At 44.8% G+C, this 21,863-nt stretch overlaps 1 protein-coding gene across 3 annotated transcripts in view; it reads right to left on the reverse strand.

Annotated features, from left to right (window-relative positions):
• GRB10 (growth factor receptor bound protein 10) overlaps positions 1 to 21,863 on the reverse strand; it is a 307,083-nt gene that overhangs the window by 174,205 nt on the left and 111,015 nt on the right. For all 3 annotated transcript variants that reach the window (XM_068234549.1, XM_068234547.1, XM_068234548.1), the window contains one exon: positions 13,851 to 14,067. In XM_068234549.1, coding sequence (XP_068090650.1) covers positions 13,851 to 14,067 — 217 coding nt within the window. The remainder of the gene's footprint in view (positions 1 to 13,850; positions 14,068 to 21,863) is intronic.

The following is a 21,863-nucleotide window of genomic DNA, read 5'->3' on the forward strand; positions in this document are numbered from 1 at the left end:
ATTTTTCTCCTCGTCTCCTCCCTTTGTATAATGGAGGTGTTCAGTCTCCAGGTGCAGGGTCTCCTCCCCTTCTCCTCCACATTTACTTCCAGATATATCGGTGCGTGGTCTGACGTGGTTGCTAAACCAATCTTTGTATCTATTGGGGTTGATATAAGATTATGAGATACCAGAAACATATCTATTCGGGAATAGGACCCATGTGGAGGGGAGTAGCAAGTATAGTCTCGTTCGGTAGGCTGTTGTATCCGCCAGATGTCTAACAGTTGGTTCCTCTGAAGAAGATGCTTACCCTTTTTAATCGTTTTATATGGCAGGAATGATTTCCCAGTTGAGTTATCTATCTGTGGGTCTAACGTAAAGTTAAAGTCTCCTCCCAGGATCACTGCCCCTTCTGCAAAATTCTCCATCTCCTCAAGGAATTTTTCCAAAAAACTAATCTGTTTTATGTTTGGTGCATAAATTGCACCCAAGGTGAGCCTCTGTTGATTAAATTTTCCCTTCACCAATAGGTATCTTCCCCCTGGGTCCCTCTGTACACTGATATCTTCAGTACCAACCTCTCTAGACAAAACAATAGCAACTCCTTTTCTTTTTGAGTCCTCCACCGAGCTATAGAAGGCCTGGGGGAATCTCCAATTAGTCAATTTAGGATGTGAGGGCCCTTTGAAATGTGTCTCTTGTATGAAGGCTATCTGAATCCTCTGGGAGTGTAACTCCCTTTAGTAAACTTGTCCTTTTTTCTGGTATGTTGAGGCCTCTTACATTTAGGGACATACATTTAAGCTGTCTCATCTATCTTCAGGGCCCCCCCTCCCCTCCCCCACCAAGCCCCCCCCCCCCCTCGCGCGCACAGACAGACTCCTTCCACTCCATCCATTACATCCATATATACCATCCATTCTTTCATATCTTTTTGTGGCTCCTGTCCACCGAACCCTGCCCCTAGGTTCATTGGGTTTACAAGTTCCCTACCCGGGTCCAATTTCAATTTGACCCACTATATGGTATTTCTACCCTTTGGGATGAAGTACCGTCCCGACCGAGAGAGCTACTCCCTCTCCCGGTCCAATTCTCTGTCCCCCATTTCTACCGATTCTCTGTTTGAGGAAGAGAGATTGCCTCCATTATAAGCAAGGGAGGAAGGGGAGAGGGAGAAAGAAAGAGGAGAGAAGGAAGAGGGGGAGAGGTAAAAAAAAAAAAAAAAAAGGAAGGAAAAGGGGTGGAAGGGGAGGGGGGGGGGGGGGCGGTGTCCGGGGGTGGGGGTGGGGGGTCATTCTAGAAGTGACGCTGGGATCCTAGGGCAAGGGGTTCCACCCTCATACCTTTCCCTTCTATGGTTGGGCCACCTCTTTTACTATCTTTCGTCCCTCCATACTTACTCATTTGTCCCACCACTCAAAGGTTATAATGTCTTAGAGTCAAGTTCTCCTAGCTATACTTCTACTCTCTTCGTGCTGCCATAGATATATGTCCAACTTCCATTTTATTATTTCTACCAAAGTAAACCATCCACCCTCTATTGGAGTGGTTTCACCTCAAGAATGTCAGACTATATTCATGGGCATTGTTAGAAGTCCTTCGCCCTCCCCCCACACTCTTAGCTTATTCCCATCCGACCTCCTTGAGGTTCCACCAGTCCAATTATATCTCACATCCCTTTAATCCTCAAATATTTTATAACAACCAATTTTCCCATCCATACTTCACCTGTCTTGTGATTAACCTAATAGGTTTCACCTCAGTGACATCAAATACTCCTCTATTTATTAATCCTTGTTACCTTTCCCCCTGACCCCCACCCTGTCTCTCCACTCTTCTCTTCTTTTAATATTTGTCGTCCGTGAGGCTCCACCTTTAACAAAATCCACTGTTCCCTTATATTTCAACTGTGTAATATTCATTGTGTAGTTTACATTTTCCATTCTTGTGTTTTATTCTATTTTCCATAAAAATAGTGCCTCTTTCCATTAGACCCACCCTCTGTAATCATCATATTTCATATCTCCTTCACCCCCTAAAATATGTCCCCCTTTTAGTCCACCTCCCCTAATCTGTGCATTTCGTTATCTTTTATCACACACATTATCTTCCCCCACTAGTGTTAATAACAAACACATCATATTTACATTTTAAGTGCCAAACTTTCTTTAAACTTAATTTTATAATCTGTGTAAGACTCCTGACCATTGAGACTAATTGAAGAAGGTATACAGAGATATTATGAAATCAATGATAACGGTGAGGTCCCAAATACAACCCTATGGGAAGCACATAAGTGCGTTATTAGGGGAATATTGATCCAGGTGGGGAGTAGATTAAAGCGGGAAAGAGAGAAAACCAAGGTAGAATTGTTGAATAATATTGCGCGATTGGAGAGACAGCACAAAATAACAATAAATAAGGATACTCTAGGAAAGCTCACAGAAGAGAGAGAAAAACTGAAAAATCTGTTATTTAATAAAGCAAAGTATATAGTGCAGAGATGTAAAAGGAATTATTATGAAAATTGGAATAAGGGAGGAAAATTACTTGCGAGGGCCCTGAAGGATCAACAACTGTCGAATTACATTCCTTATATTGCAGACCCCTCTTCTAGAAAACATATTAGAAGTGAGTCAATAGCCAGAGTATTCAGGGAGTACTATGAAGCATTATATGGACTACCAGAGGGGAAGACACAGAAGAGCAGAGCCCAAAGAAGGGGGAAAATAAAGGAATATATAGAAACATCCGGTATGCCAGTTATTACCCCAGAGGATAAAGAAGATCTGGATAGACCAATACAGGAGGAGGAAGTGCGACAGGCGATTTAACAAAGCCCAAGTGGGAAAGCACCGGGGCTGGATGGATTTGGAATTGAGTACTATAAGCAATTTAGTGGAACATTAGTTCCACATTTAACGAGAACATTTGGGGCCCTGGCGGAGAGGGGGGGAAGCGGGGAGAAACTGAGTAGAGACACGTTGGAATCACATATAACAGTAATATACAAAAAAGACAAAGACCCATTGAATTGTGCAAGTTACAGACCGATATCTCTCCTGAACACGGATTTAAAGATACTGGCGAGAATACTTGCCAGACGGATGGCACAGGTGATCCCAGGTCTGGTACATAAAGACCAGACAGGGTTCATAACGGGGAGAGAAGCTCGCGATAACACTATAAGAACTGTGATTCTGATGAGATATGCGAGTGCCCAGTCCATCCCTGTCATGGGCCTCTCGATGGATGCCGAGAAGGCGTTTGACAGGGTGGACTGGGACTACATTACCGCAGTGCTGGAGCACATAGGCCTGGGGGAAAGAATGAGGACTAATATAATGGCGCTGTTCGCATCCCCTACGGCAAGGATTAAAATAAATTGGGTTTTGTCAGAATCTCTGGAAATTAGGAATGGGACAAGACAGGGCTGCCCCCTCTCTCCGCTATTATTTGCATTAACATTGGAACGTCTATTAAGACATATAAGGGGAAATAGGGATATAACTGGGATCGAAGTGGGTGAGGAGGTCCATAAGGTAGCCGCGTATGCGGACGATCTTCTCTTCTTCCTTACTAGGCCCAGAATAGCACTCCCATGCCTATTGACTGAATTTAAGAAATATGGATTACTGTCCAATTTTAAAATAAATTGGGACAAGTGTGAAGCTTTGGGGGTCTCTATGAAGAAGGAAGAAATTGAAGGTATCAAAGAAAACTTCCCAATGAGATGGGTCCCAAAGATGTTGACATACTTAGGTGTTAAAATCTCTGCAGATTTGAGAGACATAGTCCACTATAACTATAAAATGATGAGTAAAGAAATAGCTAAGGACTTACAGAAGTGGAATAAACCAGAATTTTCGTGGCTGGGAAGGGTGAGTATATTAAAAATGAAGGTATTGCCAAGACTGTTGTATGTGTTCCAGACCCTTCCTATAGCAGTACCATCGTCATTCTTTCAAAACATCAGAGGCGAGTTTATGAGATTTATGTGGAGGGCCAGACCACCTAGAGTGAGTTATAAACGCCTGACACAACCTAGACAGAAAGGTGGATTAGCGGTCCCAGACCCGTGTTTGTATTATACGGCCGCTGTACTAAACAGAATTGTGGACTGGCATAGGTCACCTCAGACTAAGAGATGGGTAGAACTCGAACAGAGAAAGAAAGTATACCACTGAAAGTATACCACTGAAGAACATCCCATGGTTGGGGGGAACTTATAAACCTGCCCACCCAGCCAGCGATTTAATGAGAAACACCTTGAAAATCTGGTATAAATGTAATAAAAGGGTGGAGCTTACGGTACATCCCTCCCCCTTAATGCCATTGTTGGACAATCCAAGATTTTTACCAGGAATGCAGAAAAAGGCATGCCAACAATGGAGAGGACCAAGAGGTATACAGGCACAGATGTTAATAGAGAGAGGGAAATGGAAGACTCTGATGGAGATAGAGGGGGACTTACAGAAGTGTAATTTGGACTATTGGACATTGGTACAATTTAGATCATTTTTGAGCACTCAAGGCACAAAGATGGAACTATCAAGGAAGAGGACCCGGTTTGAGGACCTATGTGGAGGGGAGGTAAGCCAGAGGGGTAGTCTGTCCCCAGATATATAACTTATTAAATCGCAAAGCAGACCTCACCATGGCAGTTAGAAATAACTGGCAGAGGGAACTGCAGAGGGAATTCACGGACTCTCAATGGGAGAGGATAATAATGTGGGCTCATAAGTCATCTATATCAGCAAGAATACAAGAAACAGGCTTTAAAATATTAACGAGATGGTACTATACACCAGAAAGAATAGGGAAGATGTTCCAAGGAGCAGACAAAACCTGTTGGAGGTGTCAGAGGGAAATAGGAACACTGAGTCATATATTCTGGAGTTGCCAGAATATTAGACCATTCTGGGTAGAAGTTAAAAGGATTATGGGAGAGCTGGTGGAATATGAACCTCCAGATGATCCAAGTTTTTTTTTATTGCACTGTAATGACTTTAGCGTCAGAGAATATAAGAGATCCTTGACGTGCCACCTGATAGATGCAGCAAGAGTATTAATAGGGAGACATTGGAAATCAACGAGCCCTCCCTCGGTGGTAGAATGGTTGAGAGAAATAGCCTGTATATATAGGATGGAATTATTGACACGTTTTACATGGAACAGAAGATCTGGGGGAGGGGGGGCGTGGCTGGCGCGCTTGGGAGATGGACGCTCTCTAGTCGCGCTCTGCACAGCCGTCTGCCTTCACCATAGATTCCACCTGTTACAGGCATCACTGATTAGCCAAATACCCCTACCTGACAAGAGCTAACCTTGGAGCTAACATGGGGCGCAGAGATTCTCAAGAAGAGTCGTTTTCCACTCCAGCCTCGAAGACCAGACGCCGCCGCGGCCAGGACAACATGGCGTCCTCGACCTCCTCATGCTCAGGGGCTACGGTCGCCTCCTACCCTAGACAGCCGCCCAAGAAATCCAAAAACACTCCGAAATGACAGGAGGAGGCGGATGACTCACTGGAGTGGACCCCAAAAGATGCCATGCTCCTAGACAAATTTAAGTCTCTGCTTCAACGCGAGCTAGACTCAGTGGCTAATAGGATCGCACATCAACTAAAAAAAGAGATCCGTGAGCTAGCTGGTCGGACCGGCGACCTGGAAGACAGAGTGAGCAAAGCTTCCACTGTACTGGATGCACACGATAAAGAGATGGCCGAGATGAAAACTGAGCTATCCGAGGCCAAACTCTGGCTTGAGGATTCCGAAAACCGCTCACGCAGGAGCAATCTAAGAATCAGAGGCCTACCTGAAACCATCGAGGATCTGACTTCCACAGCCACCGCATTGTTTCAAGAGCTTGCCCCGGAGATCCCCATAGAGAGACTCGAATTCGATCGCATACACCGCGCCCTCGGCCCAATCAAAGCGAATGGCCTACCCAGAGACATCCTTGTAAAATTTACATTCTACAGGGCGAAAGAAGCCATCCTCCAAGCTGCAAGAGATCGGGAACCGCTGAACTTCCAAGGGCACCGCTACCAGATCTTCGCGGACCTTGCTGCCTCAACTATCCTTAAACGGAGGGCCATGAAACCCTACACAACTGCTCTATCCTCCCATCAAATTAAGTACAAGTGGGGATTCCCATTTAAATTGATCTTCGCAGCATCGGGCCGCTCGCACACTGTCTCCTCACCAGAAGAAGCACAGCAGCTCCTGGAGAAATTACGTCTGCTCACACCACCACCGGACGGCCGTCCCCTGGCAGGGAACAATAGCCAAAGATCCCTCACTCAGCGAGACGATGAGCATCGAGCCGCTTCTCCCCGTTCAACTAGATCCTCCACGAAATCAGCGGGCAAAGGGGCGGACAATGCCCCACCATGATCCGCCTCAACACGGAGCTTACCTAGATCAGCTCTCCTTTTTTAGGGGACCCTTCTTCTCACCTGACCGGTCAGCCTCATCGGTATCTACGGTCGGGTAAGACTTTTCGTTAACTAAGTCGTTGGTTTACTTTTCTTTTTGTTTTTTAATGGTTCGGGCACTCGTACTTTGAAGCGCTGGACCCCCCCTTTTTAGTTAACTGTTGGAGGCAATGTTTCTAGCCCTGATCCGGCCAGTATTATCCAATACCTGGATCACATTTAAAGTTACAGTTGAACTCTCAATGTTTTACATAGCCCCATCTATGGGGGTTATTCAGTTCTCAGTTAAATGTACTGTTTATTGCGGTTGCGGTTGAGACGAACGTTTGAACTTAATTTACCCGCACAGGCTAAATGACGCTGTCTGGAACCTGGCACCCCGCCATTTTTTCTTTTCTTTCCCGCTCTTGCAAGACGCTTGCTACCAACTCCCCTCTCCCCTCCCTGATACGCACCGAACACACCCCAGTGGTTGGACCTAGTCAAAGCCTGAACTCTCTTCGCCCTTAGAATCGCCATGGACCCCCCCTTCCTTTTTCTGACTCATTTTTAGATCCGGAGGTTAAGCTGAAGGGGCAGCCCAACTTTGCGCAACTTTCACATCCCTACTATCTCTATAGAGTATTCAAATAAGTGAATTGCCTAACAATGTATGTTTATATTATGTTTTCTGTGAAAATGCGACTTTCATCCACTCAACCCCCATGGGGCATTAGCTTTGGTTGTTTTCTATGCTGATACGACATAGCAACAATTGTCTTATAATGGACCTGCACTATGACGTATATATGCCCATTAATCCCATACCATATGAGCCTCATTCCCGAGCTCGTTCAAATTTTCTTATTACGCCCTTTACTACCTATAAGTATCGCTACCTCTCCTTGGGGTAACTGATCCGGGGGCGTGGCCACCAGCATAGGAAGACAACCAAATATTCAATCAAAGACACTCTGTAATGCACGCTTACAGGCCTGATCTATGTCGGTGGCTGCGCGTCCTCTGTGCAGCATCCTCTGTCCTCTTTAAAATAATCCACCTCCACTAATTTTATGCCGCTCTTGGACGACTAGATCCTCAATAGAATTGCTCAATCGGGGGACGTGGCTGCTGACACAGACAACAAAGGTCCATTCTTTATGCAACCCCTATGGGGCACCCACTAAAGGTGTTATTGCCTACACTGTTAGAAGCAATGTATTACCTGGCCCACCACACTAAGCCAACAACCAGTCCATACCCCACGCAATAGAGCCAAATTGATCAGTAGCCCCCCTAGCTCCAATTTTAGTACCACCCTGACCGTGCAAAATGTGCCATAGGTCTACTACGCAATTATAGATATATCACCCTATTCTATATCTGCACATAGCTACCCGCTATGGCACTCTTTCCCACGATGCAGATCTGGGGTTGAACGATCCCAATATTACTAACTTACACCACTAGAGGGCAGCATCGCCCTATTCAGGTATACATGCTTCTGAGAGGATTACATGCTTGTTTCCACTATTATAATTGATGACAAGAGTGAGCTGGATCTATTTTATCTTCTATGAAAATGAGTTATACACCATTGGCCTCTGTGAGTTGCTAGTTATGCAGATTCTCTGCCTGGGTTCCAGCCTAGTTCCATCGAACCTCATTCTGGGCGCCTCTCATTGGCCAATAAAGATAATTAGTATTGACTCCGACACTGAAATTATTTTGTTGTGCTCTTAATTACCTTTCTCCCCTCAAAATTGCGCATATCTTTGTCCTGTATCAGATATCTGTGACATAGCAGGTGGGGCAGGCGGCTGACACACGACCCCCCCTCTGATGACCTTGGAGTTCCCCCCTCGGGTGTCCTCCCTGATTTTCGGGTTATTCCCACTTTTGACTCTTTACGGGTCACTACACCTCTCTGAATGGGTCCCTCGACCCACCTTAGCACATAATAGTTCCTCTCCCCCCAGAACGCCCCAGATCGAGAGGCGTTACTGGTCTCTTCTTTCTCATCTCTATTACTGTTCTCTTTCCCTCCTGTCTTTCTTCCCTACTCTCTTTCCTTGGGTTCTCCATCTCGTGGCCTGGTTCCGTTATGCAAACATACCTCCTCACCCTCCATGACTGCTCACACTCTCAAGATATTCTCACATAATGTCCAAGGCTTTGGTGTTCCCCAGAAGAGATCTAAAGCATTTAATTACTACAAATCTTGCCAAGCAGATCTGGTCTGCCTGCAGGAGACCAGACTATCTTCCTCATCATGTCCAAAATATTTGAGTAGACATTTTCCCACTTCATTTTTCGCTTGCGCCCGGACAAAAGTCCGAGGAGTCCTTATAGCTATTAGGAAAAATCTCCCCTTTATCTGCAAAAAGCAAATAGCGGACCCCACCGGCAGATACCTTATAATTATAGGCACATTATACGATCAAGATATTACACTAGCAACCTACTACGCCCCAAATGCTCATCAATCTAATTTCTACTCCCATTTCCTAAAAGTACTAAATCAGCATGGTAGCGGCATGATAATAGTCACTGGCGACACAAACGCTACACTGAACCCTAAAATTGATAGACAGAGAAGTCAGGACTCCAACTCCTCAGCCGACCCATCCGACATTCAAGGTACTAAGATTAAGCTATTGCTGGACAAACACGGCTTCATAGACGCCTGGCGAGATCTCCACCCCACAGTACGAGATTTCACTTTTTATTCGCATGCCCATAACAGTTTTAGCCGCATCGACCATATTTTTGTCCAGCAACAGTGTTTACATCTGGTTCCTGCTGCAAAAATTCACAATACCTCCTGGTCAGACCATTCCCCTATCTCAATTTGTTTCTCACCCATGCTTCCCCGTTGCAGATAATTCCTCTGGCGGCTAAATGACTCTCTACTGACCAGGGAAGACTTCCTAGACCTCCTGAAGGGTAGAATTAAGGAATACTTTGAAGACAATGATGGCTCTGTATCCTCCACATTGACTTTATGGGAAGCGCACAAAGCGACAATTAGAGGCTTCCTGATTGGTCAGGCGAGTATGCTCAAACGTCAGAGGAATTCTAAAATAGAGGAACTAACCTCCAAGCTAGATAAGGCGGATCAGGAATGGAAACAATCCCCTACACGCATCAACAGATTGATTAGAGACAAAACACGTACAGAATTGGATCTACTCCTCACAGATAAGGTGGAGAGGCAGATGAGGTGGCGGAGGCAGATGTTCTACTACAATGCCAACAAACCCCTTGCCCTTTTAGCTAGGACCCTAAAAAACCGTCCTCTTCACTCTACTATACTCAAAATTCGTGACCATTTAGGCCAGGCCACGGCCAACCCTCGTAAAATTGTAGACATATTCGCCAAGTTTCTCACCAGCCTTTACTCTAACCCATCTGAAGCCTCTGACCAAGACATTGCAGCCTTCCTGGACCAAACTCCCCTCCCTAGCCTTTCATCAGACTCAGCTGACCGGTTAAGCGCTCCGATCACAACCACTGAAGTTCAAGCGGCTATCAAAACGCTGAAAGTAAACAAAGCCCCCGGGCCCGACGGCTTCTCAGCTCAATATTATAAAAAGACCTCAGAATTTATAGCGCCAACCCTAGCCAAATGCTATAACGAAATCAGGGAAGGCAAGCTCCCCCCTCAGAACATGCTCAGAGCACAAATCTCTATGATTCCCAAAGAGGATCAAGAGTGCTTTAGTGCCCACCAATTCCGCCCCATCTCTCTAATTAATATAGACTTTAAGCTCCTGGGGAAAATCCTAGCCCTGAGATTGAGCACAGTTCTCCCTACCCTCATCCATAGGGACCAAGTGGGATTCGTCCCAGGTAGACAGGCTGAAGATGCCACCAGGAGGGCTATACTTTTAATCCATCATCTACAACATCATAAAATTCCCGGAGTGGCACTGTCACTCGATATTTTCAAAGCGTTCGACACGCTCTCCTGGGCCTACTTAAAATCCACCCTCAGCAGATGGGGCCTAGACTCTAAATTTTTAAATTGGATAGAAGGTATCTACTCCCACCCCTCCGCCTTTGTACGATACTTTGGGCACAACTCCGAAAGTTTCCCTATTAATAGAGGGACGAGACAGGGGTGCCCCCTGTCTCCCCTACTTTTTATCTTAGCATTGGAACCATTTGCTAGACACCTCAGGGACAATATAGACATTAAAGGAGTGGAAAAAGCGGGCATTGACCATAAGATACTAATGTTCGCGGATGACACCCTCTTATTCCTCACCCAACCCCTTATCTCTATACCCAATGCATTAATCGCCTTTGATAACTTCGCAAAAATCTCAGGCCTCCGCATCAATGTAGCAAAGTCCAAAGCAATGAACATCTCAGTAGATCCAAAGGGCTATGAAGCTCTCAAAGAGACAAGCCCTTTCCAATGGGTACGCACACTCCCCTACTTGGGCATAACTTTAACGCCTTCATACTCCTCCCTCTTCGCAGCTAACTACCCCCCGCTCCTCAAATCCCTGTCGGTTTTAACCACTAAATGGTCTACCCACCCCCTCTCCTGGATTGGTAAAATTAACTCCATCAGAATGTCATACTTACCCAAACTTTTATATTACTTCCGAACCCTTCCAGTTAAGGTCCCTGACCACTATCTACGCATATTCCAGAGCAGGATTATGACCTTTATCTGGGGCCGTAAAGGTCCCCGAGTTCGTAAATTAACTATGTTTGCGCATAGATTAGATGGTGGCCTCAGCGTCCCACACATTAGCTCCTACTATAAAGCAGCTGTCATCAGCCAACTCACTCGGCTCTTCCAATCACAGGACACCCCTTTGTGGGTATTCCTAGAAATCCCTGAGTGTGCGCCCCTCCTACCTAGCACCCTACTTTGGCTCCCTTCCAAACTAAGAACCTCAACCATAAGCCCCCGTTTGAAACACAGTCTCCAAGTTTGGGACTCCACACGTTACTCAGCCAACTTACAATCCCCACATCTACCACTGGCACCTCTTACGGGAAATCCCCTTTTTCGTCCTGGTTTGGAAAGCCCAACATCATTTTCCTGGTGGTCGGACCATGGCCTGACCCATGTGGACCATCTCCTCTCTCCTAGAGGCGTGTGCTCGTGGCCTGAACTCCAGGAAACAAAACAAATTCCTAAAACGGAGTTTTTCCGATACCTCCAATTGCGACACTGGATCAATACACTTTTAAAAGACAGGGACCTCCCGCTCAACCTTACCCCTTTCGAGAACATCTGCCTCCGTCGCCCCAATTCAAAGGGCCTCATTTCCTCTATCTACGCCCTCCAAACTCGCCCCCGAACCCCTATTCAGCATTTGTATGTGTCGAGATGGGAATCCGACTTAGCAGAAACCAGGGATAGGGAGGACTGGCTAGACATTTGGGGGAGAATTTCTAAATGCTCTAATAACCTACACACGATAGAATCGGCATATAAAGTTCTCACTAGGTGGTACCTGGTTCCAGCCAGAATTACTAAGGTCTTCCCCTCAGCCAATCCTTTTTGTTTTCGGGGATGTAGAGTGATCGGGGATATGATGCATATCTGGTGGTCCTGCCCCCGCCTCATTAGATTTTGGAGCCGTGTTTTCAAGATGTTATCCACTCTGTTTCATAAGACAATACCCAAAAATCCCTGGCAAGCCCTACTACATGCAAAAATAGAGATATTGACGACCGAACAAAACAAATTAGCTTCCCTAGTTTTCTCGGCAGCCACAACGACCATAGCAAATAGTTGGAAAAAACCTTCGGTGAGCTTTGAGGAAGTCAAGACCAGAATGGACTCCTACATGGTTAACGAAAAACTTACAAGTATCCTTCGGGACACTCATGACTCCTTCGAAAAAACATGGGAACCTTGGTTGCAATTGGAACACCCAAACATGGAGGAAACACTGATAACCAGGCTATGAGATGGACCCCTCTCTTTTTTCTATCTTGCTCTTTTTTCTTCTCTTCTCCTCCTCCCTTGTTTCTTCTTTTATCTCTCTTCTTCTCTACTATACCCCTACCCCCGGCTCACATTATCTCTGAAATAGCAGAGGTCTAGCTCACTGCTTGTGCTGACCTCCTTAGCTCTCTCCTACACCGGCCTTCTCCCCCCCCCCCCCTCCCCCCCTTTTTTTTTTTCCCAGGCCGGAACCTACACCCTTCCACTACCATAGCATACCCCAGATAGTCGGGTTTAACCCTCTGAGGTACATTTACCCATTTACAATTACAATTTCCCCACACTACCCCCCCCCCCCCCCGATCACCACCGGGCTCGTTGGCCTAGACCGAACCCCTCCCCGTTACCCTTTGTATAGTCTGCTCCCCCCAATTGTACACGTACTCGGAGCAATTTAAGAACAGAAGTTTTCAGTACATTCAAGTTATATGACCATTTTGTTATGTATGACCACCCTGTACAATAATTTTGGTGTTGTATGAGCTTCACCTTCCTTCCCTTATGTTATCCAATGTGTATGTAAAACTTATTGAAAAAACGTTCAATAAAAACTTTGAAACACAGAAGATCTGGGGGAGGTGACATGGGTAAAATGGAATAATTTCATTGAGACAGAAAAATATAAAGAAATGTTGAGCAGAGGAAATTAAGTCATAAAAGAGGCCGGTACAGGAGGGGACAACTGTGAGGGAATTGGGCCCCCCCCCCCCCGGGCCACTAGACCCCTATCCCAAGGTCAACAGGGACACGTTTGGATAGACGGACAGACAGGCCAGAGTGAGTGAGGAATGAGAGGTGGTAGAAGAATGGGTGTGATTGAGAATGAATGTCCCTCTTTCCCCTTCCCCTTCTGCCTCCTCGCCCCCCCCCCCCTTCTTCCCGTTTTTATTATAGAAAAAAAAAAATTCTTTTTTTTCCTCTCCTTTTCCTCCCCCAAAGGGGGCATAGAAGGTGTGTGTTCTTCAAGAAAATAAGTATATATTTACGGGAGTAGAGAGGAGGTGCAAAATGGGGGAAGAGATACTTGAATCGACTTCGGAGGGGAAGCTGATGTTTTCCGATGGGGGGCGGGGTGGCGGCGGTGTGGGGAGGTGGGAGAGGGTAATGTGGATGAGATGAGTGATGTGCATATTTTTGGAATGTAAATGATAAATTAAGATATTTAAAGGTGGAATAATGAATATAATATGTATTATATGTGACAATTAATTTGATAAATAAAGAATATATAAAAAAAAATTAAATTACAGTTTAAATTCATTAGAAGCTTTTTCCCGACTGAAGGCACCTAAAATTGTTCCAACTCCACAGCCCTGTTTCCAATACCAAACAAGGTAAGTATATAGATATGTGGGGGGGGGGGGGAAGACACCCTTTACATTTAAAAAGATGCATTAAAAAAACCCTCTCCAAAGCAGTGAATTACAATAAATTCATATTTCCCAGTCAGTTTACATGGTATAGTGTACCAACCTCACGGCTTGTATTTGCATTGGTTGAGAGCGCTGCATCTTCTGTCTCTGTTGAATTGATGGAAGAGTGTTGGTTCCTGAGTTTGATAGCTGGTTTCTGTTAAGGTGACCATTTTTAATAAGTGGTACAGAATCGGATACTCTACTGTACGTAGAATATAAGCTATCCAGCGAAGAATTCATATCATTTACCAGGGCTTCTAGGTCAACATCATCATCTAAAGACAAGATCAAGACAAGATCACTGAAATCTAAAGTTCACACTATTCAGACATGGCATTTTGAACAAATATGTTGCAAGTAAAGCTGAACAAAAATGAAAATAAGACAAAAGTGGAGCGTTTAGAATTTTTTCTTGGCAGCAAAATGGTAAGACTGAGCTAAACCGGGCATACATGCTGATCTCCATTTATTTGAAAGTGAAACTCTATATAGAATGTGTGTATTGTACTCAGTTATGACTGTTTCATATACACTGACAGTATGCAGGTTGTTGCCAATCCTTTTAATATTGGTGTAGCGTGGAAAGTTTTAAGTACACCTGAAGTGAGAAGCATATGGAGGTTGCCTCATTTCCTTTTAAAGAGAATATGAAGCAAGAATAAAACTCGCTTCTTCTCTTATATTCAGCATGTGTGCCCCTGCTAAACCGCCGCTATCCCGCCGCACAAGGGGGGTCCCTTACCCCCCAAATCCCCTCGTGGAGTCCCGGGGATCTCTTCCGCATTGAGGCAGGGCTAACCGCTGCAGCCCTGCCTCACGCGCGTCTGTCAGCGCGCATCTCCGCCTTTCCCCCGCCCCTCTCAGTCTTCCTTCACTGAGAGGGGTCGGGGGGGGGGGGGGGGGCGGCGGTGGGAGAGGCAGCGATGCGCCGCTGATAGACGCGCTGTGAGGCAGGGCTGCAGCCGTTTGCCCTGCCTCTAGGAGCAGCAAATTCTACGACCAAGTTGGTCGTAGACTGTGCAGGGGGGGAATTGGGGGGTAAGGGACCCCCGTTGTGCGGCAGAATAGCGGCGGTTTAGCAGGGGCACACATGCCCCTGCTGAATAAAAGAGAAGAAGCGAGTTTTTTACTCGCTTCAGTGTCTCTTTAAGCAATACCAGTTGCCTGGCAGACTGCCCATCTTTAGCTACAGTAGTTTCTTAATCACACACCTGAAACATATGTGGCTAATCCATTCAGGAACCATGCACAACCTTCTCCTGCCTGCTGGTGGCAGCATTTGCATGGACTGCCGAGACTTTCACTGTGCCACCAGCAGATGGCTCTGTGGACTGTGAGCAGCCCTGATTTTTTGCAATTCATCACATGCATCCTGTTTTCACACTAATAATAATAATAATAATAATAATAATAATAAATAATAATAATAATAAGATATAGATACACACACGCATACAGTGCTGCTGCCCACAATTATTCATACCCCTGACAAATTTTTACTTACAGTTTCTTTTATTCAACCAGCAAGTAATTTTTTGATGGGAGAGGACATAGATGTCTCCCAAAAGATAAGAGGATGTGCAAGAGTCAATGTGGGGGGGAAAAAAAACCAAGCTTTTATTTACATTTAAACACAAAAAGGGTCCAGTCTAAAATGATGCATACCCTTCACAAACTGTCAGTCTGTGGGAAAATCCAATCTTCTATACCATTCCAAATAGTCCAGGCTGTTCTAAAGCATCCTAAGTACCCTGATTAATTGGGAACAGCTGTTTTAATGAACACAACAGGTGAAAAACAGCAGCTTTGGTAGTGGGTTTGTGGACAGTCATGGCTAAGACAAAGGAGCTCAGTGAGGACCTGCGGTTGCGCATTGTGGCTGCTCACAAGTCAGGAAAGTGCTACACGGCCTAAATGTTTTCAAGTTCCAGTGGCTACAGTGCAAAGTAGTATTAAAAAAAACAATATGTTCCACGCTGTGGAAAATCTCAGAGGATGTGGTCGGAAGCCAAAAGTGACACCTGTGCTGGCCAGGAGGATAGTGAGAGAGGTGAAACGGAATCCAAGGATTACCACCAAGGCTATCGGGTGAATCTGGGCTGTGCTGGTAGCAGTGTCTCAAGGCAGACAACCCAACGGATACTGAACACAGCTGGGTTCCACGGATGCCAACCAAGCCACTTATCCAGATAAGGCACACAAAAGCTCCCTTGGCCTTTGCAAATGCTCATCTGGACAAAGAAGAAGACTTCTGGTCTTCTGTGTTATGGTCAGATGAAACAAATATTGAATTCTTTGGTCACAATATTTCTTGCATTTGGCGTAAAGGAGGAAAGCCTTCAACCCAAAGAACACCGTCCCGACTGTCAACATGGTTGTGCAAATCTAATGCTTTGGGGGTGTTTTTTTCAGCCAATGGACCAGGGAACCTCATCACAGTAAATGGCATCATGAAAAAAAAAAAGAGCAATACATGAGGATTTTCAACAACAACATCATCAGGCAGTCTGCAGAGAAACTTGGCCTTGAGCACCAATGGACATTTCAGCATGACTATGATCCAAAACACAGCAAAAGTGGTGAAGAAATAGTTAGCAGACAACAACATTTTAAGTTTTGGAGTGGTCCAGCCAGAATCCAGACTTGCATCCAATTGAAAATCTGTGGAGGGGGCTAAAGATCAGGATGATGGCAAGAAGACCCTCCAACCTGAAAGATTTGCAGCTCAATGCTAAAGATGAATGGGCAAAAAATACCTGTGGAGACATGCAAAAACCTGGTCTGCAATTATAGGAAGCGTTTGATAGCTGTAATAGCTAATAAAAGGCTTTTCCATTGATAACTGGGAAGGATATTAATAATTTTGGACTAGACACTTTTTGCTCAAATGTAAATAAAAGCAGAGATTTTTTTTTCCACACGAATGCCTCTTGTACAGTCTTATATTTTGGGAGACACCTATGGCATCTCCCCTCAAAAATGACTTGCTGGTTGGTGTATCATCTGAGGGAGACTACACACTTGACATCTCCATGGGAGTTCCCAGCTAACCTCATTTCGAGTTGTAGTCTTGGAAGGCATACAGGGACAGTATCTACTGAGTAGTGAGAATCCTTGCATTCCTATATGAAGTTTAAGATACATGACTGTGTGGCTCTCCATACCTTGCTTTATCTTTAAGACAGCTTAAACTTTGCAACAGGAGTTCTTTGCATGTCCATCTCTATTGTAGGCCTAAGTTCTGGTTTATTATTGCAATCTACTGAATTTATGCTGCTTTTCTAATATATGGTTGTGGCCATCCATGGCTTAGAGTGGCGTTGTGGGTTCTGCAACCCCCCGCTTATAATCCGGCCAAACATTTTTTCCAGTTTAAGGTAAAAGTTGGGGGGGGGGGGGGGGGGGAGTATGGCTTATACTAAAGTATAGAGAATACATTTTATATATATCACACATATATATTTATATTCAGATAGATAGGGTCCTTGGTGTACATCGATTATCACTGTATGGTAATTGCTCTGCTAAGGTGTGTCTGCATGTGGTTTCATCATATTTGCATTGTATATATGTGTCACTGTTTTCCTGGGTTGTTTGTCTATAGTGTGCTGTGCATGTGTTTTGCATCATTTTTGCATTGTCAGCCATATGCAATATCTGGTCATAATAAACCTTATTTGCACCATATTCCTTGGTCCAGTGTCTGCATTACTGAAAACTATTGTCAAACCATGTTTCTCCAATCAGGTCTGTGACACATCTGGTCTGCATGCTTGTTAAGCGGCCAGCCAAGCCATTTATACTGTTTAAGATGACATTAATATGTCAGCCTCCATATCCCTTTAGGTGTCCATGATTCTGAACTAGTAGGACTGAACATCAGTGTGATGTGTCTTAATATGCTGTCCATGTACTTGACAAAGGTGCAGGACAACTGGCCCCTTCACACTAGGCCTGCTGTGTAATTGGCAAGAAACGTATGGTTTACAAAAGTGTGCATTTTTTTAGCATGCACATTATGATGCACCTATAACCACTTCCGTTATAACGCATGGGGTATATTCACAAAGGGTAGTTCGGTAAAATACCTCATCTTACACTTTTTTTTTTTCAAATTCACTAAGGTTTTCCCTCATGAGGTAGAAGTTTGGTAATTTAACAAACCAACATGCCTCAATTCACTAATCCCTGCTCGGTAAGTGTGACTTACCAGCATGCACCAGGTCAGCGGGCAGGCAGGAGAGCTGTGTGTAGGACTCTGAAGTTTTCCCCACAGTGTAGCCCTGTTATCCCTTTAGATGTGCTGCAGCCACCAGGGGGAGCACTTCTGTATGCTACAATACAAATAAGCACATCTAAAGGGATGCAGGGATGCCTTTTGAAAATTTCCCCCTTCTGCTTTGCTACATTGAAAGTCCCACCCGATTACCCTTTGCTTCAAATCGACGTTAAAAGCAGGGGTGTGTGACTCTCCCTATTGGAAGCCTGGCTCTCCCCAAAGGCTGTCTGTCAAATATACTGCACAGAGAAAGCATGGGGAGAGCAAGTTATCGGCTGCTGTTTGCTAGAGAAAATTACTGAACACTTTTGGCCGCTAAACTTAATGCAGAAATCTTAACATGCAGTTTGACATTTCGAGGCAATTACCGCACAAGTCAGTAATTTACCTCACTAGTCGGTAATGTTTATTTTCAGTGCGGTGATGGGTTTAGTGAATTGGAATGTGGTAAAGCGATCTGTAAAATCAGCGGTTATCAGCATTACCTAATGCAGTAATGCTTTGTGAATAGAGCCAACAGTGTTGTGTGAAATATGAATCCAGCACTCATGATAATGTATCATGTTACAGCATCCTAAAGGTGGCCATACACTTATAGATTTGCAGCAGATTCGACTATCAGATTTCTGGCAGATGCCTGTCAAGTCCAATCTGACAGGAATCTAACTGATGTGTGCCACACACTAGGAACAGATTACCAATAGATTCCAGAATGAAATTATTGATAATCTATCTAAATGCATTATTGGACAATTAGATCCAAGGCACTCTATGGGCTATCGATCTGCTGCCAGCAGCAGATCGACCTAGATCTTCCATCCTTTCAGATAGATCAAATCCATCGAAATCTATTGAAATTGGCCCCAAGTCGATCGAGCAATTTGAAAGAATAGATTTCTGATTGATTGATTCTATAGAATCAATGGATCGCGGAAATTAACCAGTGTATGGGCCCCTTAAGATCTCCATTTAGTTTTTCTCACAAGCTCTCACGGGAGGTATTCATACTTTTTGGCAATTGAGAAAAAGTGTTAAAGGATACAGCCAAGGAAAGAAAATCCACTGGGGCTTCCTCCAGCCTCTGCCAACCGTCCCGTGGCCCTCGCCGCAGCTCCGGTGGCTCCCGGTGTCCTGCGCCTCGCCAGGTCGGCTTCTTCTGCTCTCCACCATGCGGGTCACGTGGTCCTGCCAATCTCACCATGATTGTACTGCGCAGGCGCAGTAGTTCTGCGCCTACACAGTACAATGCAGATTACGTCGGCAGGAGCCCGTGACCCGCATGGTGGAGCACAGAAGAAGCCGACCTGGTGACCAGGTCGGCTTCTGCAGCGCAGGACACCGGGAGCCACCGGAGCTGCGGCAAAAGCAGAGGACAGCTGCCGGAGGCTGGAGGAAGCTCCAGGTAAGTGATTTTTTTTTTTAAGCCTCGACCTTCTCTTTAAAAAGTAGGCATTTTGTAGATAAGATGAAAAATGTATCTCCTGGGTGAAGAATGAATTGAATGGGACCATAGTGTAAACAACCAAAAACAATATTGGCAATGCGCAGCCCAACATTAACATGCATAAAACGCAGCCTGGGTAGCAGGAACTTGCACCATATTGAACCGGCCTTGAAAGAGGAGCTTCATAAAATAAGAACTGTCAACACCGCACTCAACATTTTAGCGAGTATTCCAATATATCCCCAATTACACCTAAATACAAACATCTTAGAACTCTATTATTGATTGAAAAGTCCAAGCATCCACTAAGCCCAACACATGTAACCCCGGGTATTTGTAATGTATGTGGGAAACCTAGGCTATAAAAGTATGTCATGCTACTGCTTCTTACATATACAGGGCTACAGTTCTTAGCCCTGAGCACAACATGCGGACGCTGCGCAGATCTGAACCAGCAAAAGGAGTTTGCTCAAGCAGCAGAAACCTCATCCCTCATGCAAATTCCTGACAATTGTGGGATTACTTTTATGAATGATACTAGTTACCCTTTATAAATACCATTTATTATTATTTTTTTATTTTTTTTTTAAAGCAGAGACCAAGCTAGGACAAGCAGTGGTAATATTCTAGAACCTCCAGTGTAATTAGAAGAACACAAATACTCCAATACATGTTTGGGGAATAAATGGGGATACACTAGGAAGAAACCGTAATTGGCCGATGAATGATGGGAATCGAAAACAAACAAAAAAATTAAAGTGGGAAATAAAAGATGCACAGCCCGAAGCTGTGCAAGCATCAAACTTTACAGACCCCAGGACATGCCCCCTATGAGAGGCATACCCTGGCACAGTAGTTATGTGAAAGCACCCCTTGAACAAGCGACACCCATGCTAACCTAGAAATAAAAAACACATACAGGTCCTTCTCAAAAAATTAGCATATTGTGATAAAGTTCATTATTTTCTGTAATGTACTGATAAACATTACACTTTCATATATTTTAGATTCATTACACACAACTGAAGTAGTTCAAGCCTTTTATGGTTTTAATATTGATGATTTTGGCATACAGCTCATGAAAACCCAAAATTCCTATCTCAAAAAATTAGCATATTTCATCCGACCAATAAAAGAAAAGTGTTTTTAAAACAAAAATAAAGTCAACCTTCAAATAATTATGTTCAGTTATGCACTCAATACTCGGTCAGGAATCCTTTTGCAGAAATGACTGCTTCAATGCAGCGTGGCATGGAGGCTATCAGCCTGTGGCACTGCTCAGGTGTTATGGAGGCCCAGGATGCTTCGATAGCGGCCTTAAGCTCATCCAGAGTGTTAGGTCTTGCGTCTCTCAACTTTCTCTTCACAATATCCCACAGATTCTCTATGGGGTTCAGGTCAGGAGAGTTGGCAGGCCAATTGAGCACAGTAATACCATGGTCAGTAAACCATTTACCAGTGGTTTTGACACTGTGAGCAGGTGCCCGGTCATGCCGAAAAATGAATTCATCTCCATAAAGCTTTTCAGCAGATGGAAGCATGAAGTGCTCTAAAATCTCCTGATAGCTAGCTGCATTGACCCTGCCCTTGATAAAACACAGTGGACCAACACCAGCAGCTGACATGGCACCCCAGACCATCACTGACTGTGGGTATTTGACACTGGACTTCAGGCATTTTGGCATTTCCCTCTCCCCAGTCTTCCTTCAGACTCCTGGCACCTTGATTTCCGATTGACATGCAAAAGTTTCTTTCATCCAAAAAAAGTACTTTGGACCACTGAGCAACAGTCCAGTGCTGCTTCTCTGTAGCCTAGGTCAGGTGCTTCTGCCGCTGTTTCTGGTTCAAAAGTGGCTTGACCTGGGGAATGCGGCACCTGTAGCCCATTTCCTGCACACGCCTGTACACGGTGGCTCTGGATGTTTCTACTCCAGACTCAGTCCACTGCTTCCGTAGGTCCCCCAAGGTCTGGAATTGGTCCTTCTCCACAATCTTCCATCGGGTCCGGTCACCTCTTCTCGTTGTGCAGCGTTTTCTGCCACACTTTTTCCTTCCCACTGAGGTGCCTTGATACAGCACTCTGGGAACACCCTATTTATTCCGAAATTTCTTTCTGTGTCTTACCCTCTTGCTTGAGGGTGTCAATGATGGCCTTTTGGACAGCAGTCAGGTCGGCAGTCTTAACCATGATTGCGGTTTTGAGTAGAAAGCCAGGCTGGGAGTTTTTAAAAGCCTCAGGAATCTTTTGCAGGCGTTTAGAGTTAATTAGTTGATTCAGATGATTAGGTTAATAGCTCGTTTAGAGAACCTTTTCATGATATGTTAATTTTTTGAGATAGGAATTTGGG

The sequence above is a fragment of the Hyperolius riggenbachi genome, chromosome 5, assembly GCF_040937935.1.
Source record: "Hyperolius riggenbachi isolate aHypRig1 chromosome 5, aHypRig1.pri, whole genome shotgun sequence".
Classification (NCBI taxonomy): domain Eukaryota; kingdom Metazoa; phylum Chordata; class Amphibia; order Anura; family Hyperoliidae; genus Hyperolius; species Hyperolius riggenbachi.